This window comes from Doryrhamphus excisus, linkage group LG8, assembly GCF_037039965.1.
Source record: "Doryrhamphus excisus strain RoL-2023G ecotype Guam linkage group LG8, RoL_Dexc_Guam_v1.1, whole genome shotgun sequence".
NCBI classification, from domain to species: Eukaryota; Metazoa; Chordata; class Actinopteri; order Syngnathiformes; family Syngnathidae; genus Doryrhamphus; species Doryrhamphus excisus.
Window position 1 is genome coordinate 10,185,142 of NC_136364.1, and position 15,526 is coordinate 10,200,667.

Genomic DNA, 15,526 nt, shown 5'->3' on the forward strand with positions numbered 1-15,526 from the left:
CTCTTTCGGCCATCAAAGATACACAGCGAAACAGCTGTCCTTTACTTACTACCTGTTAGCCTGAGCCTGTTAGGAGTTTTCCCAAAAATTCCCATATTTACTGTCATTTCATTGTTTCTAGGGCAGTTCATTCATTCATTCGTTTTTTACCGCTTATCCTGGAGCCTATTCCAGCTGTCTTTGGGCGAAAGGCGGACTGGTGACGAGCCAATCACAGGGCACATATAGACAAACAACCATTCGCACTCACATTCATACCTATGGACAATTTGGAGTCGCCAATTAACCTAGCATGTTTTTGGAATGTGGGAGGAAACCGGAGTTCCCTTAGAAAATCTGAGCTAAATTGGTTGTTTACAAACGTGATTGATGTCTGATGGTTCGATCCTCAGTCCCACTTTTTCCATCATTCAGAATTTTCCCATTTTTTAATTTTTTCCTCTGGAAACAAATTGACAATTTTAGTCACCCCCTGTGGTGGAATTAAAAAAAAACATTTTGCTTAATCCATAAATGCTGACATGGCTTCTAGAGTGGTCGTCTCCCAACCTGACTTTTGCTAGTTCGATCCTCTACTGGCATAGCTTCATCTAGTCTTCATCATCCCTCCAGCGTGTCCCAGGACTGCCTCGGGGCCTTGTCCCGGTTGGGCATGCCCTTAACACCTCCTCGGGGAGGCCTCTGGTCTGGATATCTCACTCCCATTTCTTCTTTTTACATTTTGAAGCTCTACTTAGAAACTCCTTAAGATCCAGAACAGTGCAAAATGCCAATTCTTGCAATTTGCAACGCACAGTATGATCAGACTACCCTCGTTTCTTCAGTTTCTTGTTCATTTGGTACATTTGTTTGGACAAATATAGTGATGGCAACAACTTAGGTGGCTAGTATCAAGAAAAGCATGGAAATGGCTATGTAGGAGTCATGAATGAATTTGGATTGATTTTTGTAGGTGCATGATAGTTTAAATTTGAATAGTGGTGTTTTGTTATTGTTTATGATATTATTTAGATTTGTTTTGAGCACGTGGGTAAGGGAAGTAGGTCAAATGGTTATAGGCGGTGACGTTTCGTTAATATTGGCACCTGTTCACCTGAGTGGCCAGAGAGATAAAGAGAGAGGGTGAGCGGGGTTGCCGTATTTTTTGTTGACCGCTAATTCTTTTCATCTCTGTGATTACTTTGATTATGAGTTTGTGCACGGTATCATAAGTTGATTATTATTTTTCTTTAATAAAAGGTTAAACTCATTTTTTGTATCTCAGAGATTTTTTTATGTGCGGGGCGTCAGACAAAGTAAAGGCCCGGCTCCAGCCTCTCAGCGACTCTTTTGTATGAAGTCGCTGTAGGCTAGATATCAAAACGAGCGACATAGCAAACTTACACTTCCTGTTTCCATGTATTAACAAGCTGACAGGGTACTGACAGGGACGTTTGTTCAGGAGTTATTTTTGGGGGTGGAAAATGAAAGTGTTTATTAACTGACTGATCCATGTCTTACTTTAACTTACCAAATATGACTCAAATGTTTGAAATCATTTTCCATATGTTGATTCGATCGATGCCCTTTATCGAGCAGGTTTGTCATGGTCGTGGTTAGCGAACATATGCAGCATTTCAGTCACATCAGTCACAGGAAACTGGTTTTTATCACAGAAGCAAGCTTATCTGCTCACAAATGCTAATGAGTCATTTGGAAATGTTTGCATTACATTTGCTTGTGTTACTCTAATTATGCTATATGTTATATTTTAAATGTAACCCTTGGCTGAGTAGAAAAAATATATAAATAAAAAGTTCAAATAAAAAGATTTTTAGGCCTGCATTTGTACTTGAGTGAAATTTCCGCAACAACAATACTTTAGTACTCTTTCCACCTCTCATTGACGATTCAATTATGACAAAGTGCTGTTCCTTTAAATGTTGTCATTTGCAGTTTCCTTTTTGGTTTCTCACCTCTTTTGTTTTTTTGCTCTTTTTGTTTTTTGTAGGTCACATGACTTCAGAAAAACCAGTTCAGTTCACCAGCAATTGGCCGCTGGACCATCAACATTATGCTGCCCCCTGCTGGGTGGGGTGTATAGCACCTGAGACGACCACCTGACGAGTAAAACTATTGCTTTAACTTAAGACCAGAGGCCATCAAATGGTGTCAAGCGACACAATAGCGCTGCACACTGCTCAACCAGCTGTGGCGGTACCCGACCTGCCAAGAAACCGGTTCGGCAGGTGTGTAAACTGGTCTACGTGGGCACGCCCGCCTCTGTGGACTAGATTGAATAAGAGATTTGGAGAAATCTACAGAAGCTGTACGTGGGAGGAGCTGAGACCTGTGACTCTGCTGATGGAGGTCAGTGACAATCCCGGCGGAGAAGACTGTGGAGCCATCAGTTTCCAGTGGGTCATGTGATTGACCAAGCTCCGCCCACATCGTCTCACCTCCACTGTCTAACTCGTCTCTGTCTTACAATCACGGAGTTCGATGGCAAAGCTTAACCAGGTAAGTTGTGTATTTGTTTTACTCCCTGATGGTTCTTCCTTTGGGTTCCTCCTTCTTCATCCCAGATACTAAAAAGGTTTGAGGGACATGAAAACTGAAAAACTAAAGGTAGCATTTATTATTTATTGTTTTCTTTTTGTAAAACCGCCTAAAATATGTGAACCTTTTTACTGGTCAGTCATTTCCTTTTTGTAATTATCTTGCTGTCAGTCTTCTTAAACTGGATGTACAATCAACAATTTTACCTCATTTTTTTTCCCAGTTTATGTACACTGACTCGGTTTTTGTACAATATTGAATGTTGGATTTCCAGCGCCGAACAAAACGTGTTGCTGACTGCGAAATAACCCGCCATGGGACCAAAGAAAGTTGTGAGTGCCAGTAATTTGATAAAGAAGGCCGGAAACACTATTGAATTCAATCTTGCCAGGAGGTACAGGAAGTAATGGTAATGGTAATGGTTTTATTTCATTTGAACATGCATCAGATTATTTGAATTGAGTGCATCACATAATCAGTTCACAGTTCCACATGTCCAAAAGGAGTAGGAAGAGCAAAGCTTTTTAAATCCTACCCCTCCATCTGGTACTTTTACAATCAGTAACTGTTACATTTGTTCACTTCCTGCCTTTCTAATATAATTTACGTTTTTTATTTTATTTTATAAATTTTTAATTTTATTTTTGTTGTTTTTTTTTATTTTTTATTTTTGTCACGTACCGAAGTCCGAGGTGATATGACCATACAATGCCATAATGGGTACCATAGTAAGTGTCAATATAGTGATATATACAGCACATCATGACTGGTTCAAGACTCTTCAAGTCTGCATCAAAAATAATGCATCCTTTCATCATTTATAATTATTTTGCATTGTTTTCTGCATGTAAACCTAAAATTATTCTCTATGACGGGGTGTCAAACTTTAAACGCAAAACTCAAAGCCTAACTTTGTGTCTTTTGAAGTTGTATATTTCTGCATATGGAAAGTAGCAAAAACCTTCTTGTACTTGTGTCGCCAATTAACCTAGCATGTTTTTGGAATGTGGGAGGAAACCGGAGTACCCGGAGAAAACCCACGCATGCACAGGAAGAACATGAAACTCCACAAAAAGATGCCCTTGCGGGGAATCGAACCTAGCAATGTGTCCGTTCATTCCTGCTTGAAATTTCTACTTCCCTATGGTAAACAACTATAGTTTGTTTGTTTGAATAAAGCCTTCGTCCTTCCCAGCATGCTTTGCTGTAGTTAAAATGATGACTTTTGACTATCTTTAAGGTGTCTCTTTAAGGTGTTATTTTGTACAGACAGGGAGTAATAGTCAAAGTACTGGCATTTTTAGTCGTGTACAGTTAAATTATTTTGACTTTTATTCTGAATCCGGCACCTTTACTAAGAAAGGTTGTGAATATTATACTATTTACAATATTTTTTCCACTTATGGAGTGGAGTAATCACTTAGTTACGCAGATTGCTGTACTCACTTTGGTTGATAAGGTTGGTGAGGCGAGTCAACGCAATGCTATTCAGATGAAATTGCAGTTTAACATGTTCCGTGATGGAAAAAATTATTATCTAACCTTGTTTTTTCAGTTCATTTTAACGCCTGGTACATCAAGACGTACATTAGTATTTGGACAAATTTAATGAACATTAACCTTACTGTAGTACTGTGAAATGTCTCCACAAGGTAATATGGGGTACAGATTATAAAATTGCCACCCCCTCCACAAAGAAAAACAAAAAATATGAATTTATTGTTCATATTTGAATGATCTATGGTGATAATTCCCAGCTGAACCCCCTGAAAACAGTGTCTGAATGTAAATCTCACGTAATGCCTTTTGCGTATTGTGGTATCGTAAATAATAGCCCTTTAAATGCCGTGTAAACCTATGAAATTGACATTTAACAGTCATTTTTCCCTGACAATGAAGGCATGCAAAGCGATCCGTATGTCCGAGAGCTGGGGAATATGATCAACCTGCTCCTCCACCTGTTTCATCTCAGCCATTTTTACCCCAATTAGACTCGCCTACAGGCGTATATCGAAACCTGACCATAGGACCGTGGAAAAGCTGTTATGAAACACCTTTTGTAGAAAGGGGCCTCTGCTCGTAAGATCCTCTCATTCTCTTCCTTTTAATATTTGGAAAGGAATGATCAAAAATCCATTGGAGACGTGACTTGACCCTCATTCTTCTTTAACGACACTCATTCTCCATCTCTTAAAGGCTTCTTGTGATTCCCCAACATTCCGTCAGGTGACACTGCAAAGTCATGATGCAGTCGACCGAGCGCAAACAAGTTTAACTGCTTGACAATCAACATCTGGGACAATTGAACACTGACTTATTCTGACTTATTCTGACTTATTCTGATTTATTCTGACTCATTCTGACGGGCACTCAGGAGAAATTAATAGGACTGAGATGGAGATATGGCTCTTCATTGAAGGTCAAGACGGAGAGACTATGTGATCTATCATGTGATCTATCATCATTAGTCATCCAAATTCAGACGTAGATCGGAAATTATGATGATGGTAATAATGGTTCAGATTATTTGGCACATGCACATGACCTGCGCAAGTCGAGGAAAAGGAATAGAGTGTGGAAGCAATGACTGGTAGTTTTTATGGAGACAAATATTTACAGTTCTTTTGGGTTGTTTTTGTTTTTATTTTATTGTCTCAAAAAAATACTAGGAAATTTATAACTTGAATGACGGGAAATTATTTTTATTAATGATGTTATTATTCATTTATTAATAATAAATTATTAATATATTTGGTAACTTGAATGAACATCATATTTCTTTATAACATATTTTATAATATAAGATTTTACATTTTGTGGCTTTGCTCTATCACATTTTTCAAAAATATGAATAAATAATGCTTCCTGATGTTTGAATATGACCAATATTAAGTCAGAAAATGTTCATAATTCAGCAAATATTCAGTATTTTTTGCCCAATGAAGCATTTTAAAGCATAAAAGCGTCTAAATAAACCGAAATGAAAACAATGCAGTCAAAGACTGATATGTAGTATTCTACAGTCATCACTATGTTCCTGTTATGTTCGGCAGAATACGGTGTGACACACAAGCACCAGACCTGATCACTGAAAACAACAGCTTTTTATTGACTGTTATTACCATCACCTCATAATAATCACTAACACAGGCTACTGTTGCGGACATAATGCACGCCATGCTCAGACGCAACTCTGAACCCCCGACATCACTTCCTGTCTGCCCCTCAAGCACTGGAACACGTTTAGAGCAACACACTCAAGTCTTATTTATGTCCTTAGTGGCTTATTATCTCTTATCATGCGTACTATATTGGGCAATTTGAATGTAAAGGTGACTATAGGGGTGTTATTTTATGTCTTCAGGGCTCTAATAATGTTAAAACCTGTATTTAGAAGGTCGTAAACAGGTTGTAACTCCAAAAATATACTGTAATTGTTACTGTATTGTTATATGAAGCTGATATATGTATATATACCAGTAAAATGTTTGTTTATTCCCTTATCGTGAGTCATGAGTAAAAATGCTTCCTTGTTTAATTCCAATACTTGCCTGTGGCAGCCTTGACGTCAAACTTGCTAAGGAAATAGCGTGTCTTGAAAAATGAGGAAATAATCTTCTCACCGTTGCTAGGAACTATAGCTGTGTCTTTGTCCTGTAAGGTACTTACCTGGGTGTGGACCATGGGTTTAATATTTGTATTGCACGAAGGACAATGTGGCTTATTAATCTGTTCTCTTTGGCCTATCAAATGCAAACCTGCTGTTCGTGATGTGTAATTTATATGTTAGTATCAGGCCACAATGTTTTCCAGGAAAATAGACTGTAATGATGATTATTTTCCTTTCACACAGAACGACGCACCTCCTCCTTACTACTCCGTCACTGTGCACACCCAGCCCCCCCTCAGGTCCTATGAAGAGGTGGTGTACGGCGTGGGGCCCGGCCAGACCGCCGCCAACCAGCATTACATCCCCCAGTATGCGCCACCTGTGGCAGCTCCCCAAATAACACAGTCAGACACACGTGAGTCTCTTGTATTAACATATGCAAATCAGCAGGCAAGGCAAAACAATTATGCTATTTGCTGTGTTTTACAGACACCGGAAGAAAGAGGAAGGGCTGCTGTGACCGTAAGGCCCAGTGTTACGGAGGCGGATGTGGGGCTTTTCTGTTGTGTGCTTTACTGTCTGTAGCCATCTGGCTGGCAGGTGTGTATTCACCCCGACAGCCGCACATCAGCATTCATATTCATTTGCTCTTCTATTAAATATTATCAGCGCCGGTCAATGAAGAGAGTGTTTAAGGGCTGCTTTGAAGTGCATTGTTAGTATGCACTATGCTGGAAGATTATTATTCATTGCTACAGTTTTGTACAAAATATGCATTGGGAGAAAATTTGCATATGTTTTTTTTGGTAGGGGTGGGGGGGGTGCACTGTACACTCTCCAAACACATTCTGCACTAGGAGGCTGTGACTTGGCAGTTTGCTCCAATTGTTGCTCCATTGTGTTGACAATGATCATTTTAAATTGCACCTTTTACTCCGTGTCCCAAGCCCCCACCAGTCGCTGGTGCGGGGATGGCCCGCGACACCCTCCGCCGTACCGTCGCCCTCCACGGCAGCCTGGTGCCAGCTCGGGTAGGGCCGGCGTCCGCCGCCCTCCTCCCACCTACGCCCACGCGTGAGTCAGGGCGGCACGGCGGTTGAGTGGTTAGCGCGCAGACCTCACAGCTAGGAGACCAGGGTTCAATTCCACCCTCAGCCATCTCTGTGTGGAGTTTGCATGTTCTCCCCGTGCATGCGTGGATTTTCTGCGGGTACTCCGGTTTCCTCCCACATTCCAAAAACATGCTAGGTTAATTGGCCACTCCAAATTGTCCATCGGTATGAATGTGAGTGTGAATGGTTGTTTGTCTATATGTGCCCCGCCTCTCACCCGAAGACAGCTGGAATAGGCTCCAGCACCCCCCGCGAGGAAAAGCAATAGAAAAAGAATGAATGAATGACTCCGTGTCCCAACATGACTATTGCTCTGGTGTGTCATAGGCTGGCCACAGTAAAAGGCTACTCTAAAATGTGCAGTTCAAACGTGGTGATTGAGTAAATAATGACTATTCGTTCAGTGAATATTCAAGTGTCTTCACCTGGACATGGCTCTTTAACATTTCCTACTTGAACTTTTATTCCTGTTTATGATTCAATGACAAACATGACTTAACCCCGTTTCCTCCAATGGCAGTGCGCTTTGGTACCACCTTGGTGACCCAGGCGATAAACAACAACAACAGCAACAACCAGCAAATAAGTGGTGACACAGGTGGCGGACTGCCTTTGAGAAACGACACGTGCCCCGTGAATGCTACCATCGAGTGCGATGGCGTCAGGGACTGCGAGCTTGGCTCTGACGAAATGGACTGTGGTGAGTGTAGAACTGGTTTGGATGTGAGCGCCCTTGTGCAGCGAGTATGACTCACATTATTATTAACCAAATACTTTGCTCATCTTTCCCCAGTGAGGTTTGTAAGTGGTAACCGTCTGGAGGTCAGGACCGCTGAAGATGGACGCTTTCTTCCTGTCTGCTTCAGCGGCTGGAACCAGAGCAATGCTGACCAGACCTGTGCCCAGCTTGGCTTTAGAAGGTAACGACTCAGCACTTCTTACCGTATGTGAGTCTTGTTCTGGGATATACCTTTATACCTTTTCTCCTCATTTTTAGCTCCTTTATTAGCAAAGATATTTCATCCCAGGCCTCCCTTGGTCTGACAGTGACCACCAGATTGTCTGAAACCATCCAGGGCCAAGTGGAACTCAGGTAAATAGTCATTCGTAACCCTCTAAAGGCCACTTGCATTGGCACAAAAAATATCCTTATGTGTATAAAATAGTGTATGTTAGTGTATATGTATCATTTTTCTTACATACAAGTATGTGTTTTATTGCGGCAGTTCCTCCTGTCAAGACCAAAACATTGTCTCCCTGCAGTGTGTCGGTAAGCCTGTGCCATCTGTTCCCACAGTCATATGCCACACACACACACACACACACACAGCCACACCTTAGTACCTACATTTAAAAAAAATTATAACTAAATCAGGAGTGTCCATACATTTTCATTCATTCATTCATTTTCTACCGCTTTTTCCTCACGAGGGTCGCGGGGGTGCTGGAGCCTATCCCAGCTGTCTTCAGGCGAGAGGCGGGGTACACCCTGGACTTGTGCCAGCCAATCACAGGGCACGTATAGACAAACAACCATTCACACTCACATTCATACCTATGGACAATTTAGAGTCGCTAATTAACCTAGCATGTTTTTGGAATGTGGGAGGAAACCGGAGTACCCGGAGAAAACCCACGCATGCACAGGGAGAACATGCAAACTCCACACAGAGATGGCTGAGGGTGGAATCGAACCCTGGTCCTCCTAGCTGGGAGGTCTGCGCCCAAAATAACTTATTTCATTAATTATATTGAAAGTAGGGCTGCACGGTGGATGAGTGGTTAGCACAGAGGCCTCACAGCTAGGAGACTGGAGTTCAATTCCACCCTCTGTGTGGAGTTTTCATGTTTTCTCCGGGTACTCCGGTTTCCTCCCACATTCCAAAAACATGCTAGGTTAATTGGCCACTCCAAATTGTCCATAGGTATGAATGTGAGTGTGAATGGTTGTTTGTCTATATGTGCCCTGTGATTGGCTGGCCACCAGTCCAGGGTGTACCTCGCCTCTCGCCCGAAGTCAGCTGGGATAGGCTCCAGCACCCCCTGTGACCCTTGTGAGGAAAAAAACGGTAGAAATTGAATGAATGAATATTGAAAGCATAGAGTCCGAACATATCCAACAACACATCTCCTCAGAACCACACTTCCTCATTGTCCGTGGGTAACCAAGAGATGCATTCATGGACACTCCACAGTAATGTCTGTATTATGCATGTATGTGTGGTCTAAATAAACAGAAAGAAAAAGTGGATTTTCCACCAACATAACTCTTATTGCAGAAGTACAACTTGAATTTTTTAAGTATGCTCAAAACATGTGGATACAACTTAAATTACTTGGTATCTTTGAATTTTTACTTCCAAATAGTCCAATAAAGTTATCTTGTACACAGAGTACACTGAACATCCACTAGGGTGATAAGCCATGTTGTTGTCTGTATGTATTACGTGGACTGAAAGGTCGTATCGGCTTTACAGACTGTGGCAGACAGCAGTCCACATCTCGCATCGTAGGAGGCAGCATTGCACTGATGGGTCAGTGGCCCTGGCAGTTATCCCTGCACTTTAGGGGCTCCCACGTGTGTGGAGGGGTCCTGATTGCGCCCGATTACTTGCTGACTGCCGCCCACTGCTTCCCAAGGTGAGCATCTATTATCGGACGAGGCTTCAGCTTGCATTCCACTACTGCTAATAAAAAAAGTTAGCTGACCATAATGATGTTCTTCCATCGTGCAGGAGTAACCCCTTAATGCTATTGCCTCAGTTTTGGCAAGCGTACGGAGGTGCCGTGTCTCTGAACAATCTATCTCAGCCCTTCCTGGTGGAGAAGATCATACTGCATGAAAACTACAACAACAGGACCAATGATCAAGATGTCGCTCTGCTCAAGCTGACTGAACCGGTTGACTTTAACGGTTGGTACAAGTCCTACTGTTGTCGCTTGTGTGAATGCTGAGTGTGACACGCGAGCCACATAACCAATATATTGGACGAGTGGAAAGTAAGAATGTGGTAGTGGTTTGATGATGATGATCACCACTGAGCTGTGATGCCTTGCTCAAAACCACGGTGGACATTTCTGCATTGAAACCATCATTCATTCATTTTTGTGAACAAATGGAATAGTAAAATGATCGTATGATCGTATAATCGTATTTAAAACAACTAGATTTAAGGCACTGTGCACAATAGACAAAAATATAATATGATTTGGGATGTCTGATAAATATCCCGAAATCAGTAATACTGATATCGGTATGGGGTTATTTTCCCGATAATGAAAAATGATAATGAAAAAAATGTTGTATACAACACATATGTGTTCATTCCCCCACAGGAGATATGTCATATTACATTGATCCGTATCGATATCGGCTATTGGACAATTGGACAATATCGACATATCGGTTTGTCAGCAAAAAAGGCAATATGATTTTTTAAATTCTGATTTACTTATATTTATTATTTTGTATATTGTTATATTTATTATTATTATTGTGTATTTTTTCTTTATTTTTGTTGAAATAGCATGAGCAACACCACTATTTCTCGCGGGCCACTTTGTGCATCATGGTTTTTCAAAAACATATGAATAAATAAATAATCCTTTTGAATACGACCTACTATTAGCCAAAAAATATGCATATTTAAGTAAATATTACCGATATTACATTGTGCATAAATTAAAACAAATTAAAGTACCAATATAAGGCATTTAGAAGACGCATTCAAAGACGTAACGACATGTTGTATTCTACTCTGGTCACTAGGTGTCAGTAATGTGACTGTAATGTTTGGAGAGACACACAAGCACCAGATCGGAACAACAGACTTTTATTGCAGATTTGAATGATCTCATTACAGGAAGTGACCCGCAACATCACTTCCTGTCGACCTCCCCACTCAGCTCTCCTAGCAAAAGTCGTTACTATGGGTAATATATTGGGTAATACGAGGGTAAAGGTGACTATAGGGGTGTTATTTCATGTCTTGGGGGCTCTAATAAATGTAAAAACTGTATTTGGGAGGTTGTAAATATATAAGTAATAAGGAATCTTACATGAAGGAAGTTTACTTCACAGACGGTCAGGTCTGTGAGCATCTAACCACCATCTCACCGTCTCCAAAAATTAATTCAGAGTTAAACATAGCCCAGGAAAATTTACTGGAGTTTACTGGAAATTTCTTGCACTTTTTTTTACTGTGCTGTTGCAGTAGCATTTGTGACTTTTTAGATGAGAATAAACAAAGATGTAGGATTTTATGGGGTTACTGAAACAAACGCATTTTTTGTGGCATAATGTCTATTTTTATATTTATTAGTATATTTGTTTACTTTGTAGATACTGTATCAACATGTAGACGATTGAGATGTATTTCTACTCCTTTTGTATGTGTCATCCAGCCGATGTTCATCCAGCATGTCTGCCAGTTACTGCACAGCCATTCCCCCATGGAACCACTTGTTGGACCTCAGGCTTTGGAACCACTGAGGCAGGATCAGGTAAGCCTGACCAGACTAGGAACCTGTCAAACCACTTAGGGCCAGGTGTGAAATATTTGTTGAGAAAAAAGGAGGACTGTAACGTTTACACGGTGTATTTAGCCACATAAGATGATTAAATTACAATTCCTTATACATGTGTTGTTTATCTTCCATTCAGGCGGTATCTCCACTGATCTGATGGAGGTGACAGTGGACATCATCGGTAGAGACGTGTGCAACAGCCCTCGGGTGTATGGAGGAGCTGTGACTGAAAACATGATCTGTGCCGGACACCTGGAGGGAGGACGAGATTCCTGTCAGGTCAGCTGCCGGTCACCGGGCAGATTTGAGAGGACAAATCAGGGTTTCTTTTTGTTTTTTTAATGTTATGTTTATGGTTAACCTCATTCCTCTAGGGCGACAGTGGTGGGCCGTTGGTCTGTCAGATTGATGATGTGTGGTACCTGGTGGGCATTACCAGCTGGGGGGCTGGCTGTGCTGAGGTAAACAAGCCAGGTGTTTACACCAGAGTGAACAGTGTTCTTCCTTGGATTTACACCAACATGCAGGTAACACACACACACACTCTCTCAATGAATCATGCACAGTGTATGCCTTTGGACGCATTAGAATAAACAAACTTAAACTCCTATTGGTACTTCTGTGGCATATTTCCTAGCTACCTTTTGAGTGTTGAGTTGCTGTGAGATGATTTTAGACTTATGTCTAAGATGACACCATGAGTTGTGAGTTTTGTTGTGAGTTGTCTCAAAGCTCACGACTGGCTTCTGTCAAATAACACAAGAAGTTGACATGTGAACCTTACATATGTACAAATCCCAATTTACTGGACATGGTTTAACATCAGAAATTATGGCAGTAATATTTAGAGAAGTAATATTTAGTCATGAATTTAATGAATAGGAACATTTTAAGATAACTTTGAAAAATATTTTTCATTCATTCATTCATTCATTTTCTACCGCTTTTCCTCACGAGGGTTGCAGGGGGTGCTGGAGCCTATCCCAGCTGTCTTTGGGCGAGAGGCGGGGTATACCCTGGACTGGTTGCCAGCCAATCACAGGGCACATATAGACAAACAACCATTCACACTCACATTCATACCTATGGACAATTTGGAGTGGCCAATTAACCTAGCATGTTTTTGGAATGTGGGAGGAAACCGGAGTACCCGGAGAAAACCCACGCATGCACGGGGAGAACATGCAAACTCCACACAGAGATGGCCGAGGGTGGAATTGAACCCCGGTCTCCTAGCTGTGAGGTCTGCGCGCTAACCACTAGACGACCAAAAAATATTTTTTTAAAATGAAAATACATTTGTCATTTCAAACTACGTAGTTTGAATTTCACAGCTTTGCTCAATCACGTTTTGTCCAACATATCTTAGTTAATAAATCATGCTGTTTTGTGGTTGAACACACCCAATTATTAGTAATATATAAATGCTGTATTTCCTGTCTAAATTAAGCATTTTCAAGCATAAAAATAGACAAATTAACTAATACAAATATAAGCGCCCAGAAGAAGCTTTGCGAAATGTGGTATGTAGTATTCCACACTGGTCACAAGGTGCCAGTAATGTTACTGTAGTGATCGCCGCAACAACAGGCTTTTATTGCAGGTTTAAATGATCTCACAACAGGCACACTAATCCCTAATAAAAAAAAAATCCCTAATAAAAATGCAGGCTACTGTCATGGCCGTAACACACACCAAGCTGAAAGTCAACTCTAAACCCTCAACATCACTTCCTGTCCATCCCTTTCTCAGCTCCTCTAGCGTCACAACTTATTTGTGCTTATTTTCTGTTATTTTGTCCACTGTATTACTACTATAATAGGACTGTAAAGGTGAGCAAAGGGGTGTTATTTCATATCTAGAGCGCTCTAATAATGTTAAAAACTACATTTAGAAGGTTTCATGGGTGCTACCTACAAAAATATTCCATTTATAAATAAGGGAATTATTAATTTTTGGAAATGTACTTAGCATGGTCGGGTCTGGACTTTTCCTGTGTTTACCCCACCCCCCCAACACTTAATAAGAAAGAACCTCTATCTACCACTATATTTAGCAGTATGTTTATTATTGTGAAATGTTCATTTCACCCTGATCTCTCACAGTTTGAACGGCCGTAATGTCACTTCTTGCTGCCGGCTGGCTGTCTCGTTTTCCCTCGTCTCCATTGAACCGTGCACTATGAAGCTGTCTTCAAACAAAGATGGATGGACCAATGAGGGGACGCTCCAGACAAGACAGCCGGATTAAATGTTGCTAATGTTGGAGGTGGCGGGGAGGAGGCACACATCATGTTTACAGCTGCGTGTTGACTCATGACTACAATTTCCCTAATCAAGTTTCTTTGAGATGCCAAAATGCTACAGTGGAAGCGAAATAGTTCAATTATCATGTTTTTCTTTTTAGTTGACCTTTTTTGAAACAGCTGGCGTCCGTTATACGTGAACAATCACACAAAAATTTGAAAAAATCTGTTGCAAGATGGATGGGAATTAAGGTCTGACAACCAGCAGAAACCCCAACCAAACTCAAAAGACCTCTAAACGCCCATCACATACTGGTATACACGGGGAGTACAAATTACAAAATAAAAGCACCAAAAGAGGACTTGAAACCGGAATGGAAGGAAAGCCAAAAGTCCAACCCGTCATGTGGATCGTGACGGCAAGACTCAGTACATTTTACAGTGGTCTTTCATTATTTTTACCTTTTACAGAGTTTAACTTCTTTTTACACTTAATAATTGTTTTTGAATGAATCCTCACGAGGGTTGCTGAGGATGCTGGAGCCTATCACAGCTGTCTTCCGGCGAGAGGTGAGGTACACCCTGGACTGGTGGCCAGCCAATCACAGGGCACATATAGACAAACAACCATTCACACTCACATTCATACCTATGGACAATTTGGAGTCGCCAATTAACCTAGCATGTTTTTTGAATGTGGGAGGAAACCTTGGCCGCCGTGCAGCCTTGTTTTTAAAAATGACATGTGAATTTCACTTGCAAAGGAAATCACCTCTCATAATAAACCTTGACTGTCAGTCAGGTTAAAATTTTCAAGTCTTATTGGGCTGAACTTCTTTTTACGCTTACACACAATGTTAAAAAAGGCGATTCTAGTGAGTAAAGTCACCTTTACCATGCACCTGTCTTATTATATTTTCATTTTTTTTCAGTCTTTTATTCCTTCTACATTTGACAGGCGTTTGCTTCTTCTTACACTTGCGTGGCGATCAAAACCATTTTTGGGGTTGAGCAATGATATTATGGTTTTAATAATGTTGATTAGAGTTCATTTTATTTTACTAGTGCCTCTCAACATGCCCAGATATGCTTTACAAAATCGACATTTTTATATTTTCCGCTTATTAAATGTATGAAAATATTACCTGTTCATATATTGACCCTGGAACGGACCATGTCCATTCCACCCAATATAGATGTTCCACTGTAATAAACAAATGCTTGCAGAGATGGGGGTAACATGTCAGACTTAAATAGAAATGGCACTTTACCGTGTGTGTCGAACATTACTGATTACATTATGCATACTGTGATTTTTTTTTATTATTTACTGTCTCAAATGTATTTCATATTTATGACCATTGTCCATATATGAATAAATGCTTTAAGAAATACAAATTTGTCTTGACTGGCTGACCTGTAGAGAGATAGAGAGAGAGAAAGAGAGAGACAGAGAGAGAGAGAGAGAGAGAAGGAGGGGGTGAGTATGAATAA

At 40.8% G+C, this 15,526-nt stretch overlaps 1 protein-coding gene across 1 annotated transcript; it reads left to right on the top strand.

The window, feature by feature from the left end:
• The first annotated feature begins 2,330 nt into the window (after positions 1 to 2,330).
• Positions 2,331 to 15,424, top strand: tmprss13a (transmembrane serine protease 13a). Its single transcript, XM_058080882.2, has 13 exons — positions 2,331 to 2,499; positions 6,392 to 6,563; positions 6,638 to 6,748; positions 7,781 to 7,960; positions 8,054 to 8,180; positions 8,258 to 8,353; positions 8,487 to 8,530; positions 9,738 to 9,900; positions 9,996 to 10,174; positions 11,665 to 11,763; positions 11,924 to 12,066; positions 12,162 to 12,314; positions 13,893 to 15,424. The coding sequence occupies exons 1-13, from the start codon at positions 2,482 to 2,484 to the stop codon at positions 13,905 to 13,907; spliced, it is 1,500 nt and encodes a 499-aa protein (XP_057936865.2). The 5' UTR covers positions 2,331 to 2,481; the 3' UTR covers positions 13,908 to 15,424.
• The last annotated feature ends 102 nt before the right edge of the window (positions 15,425 to 15,526 follow it).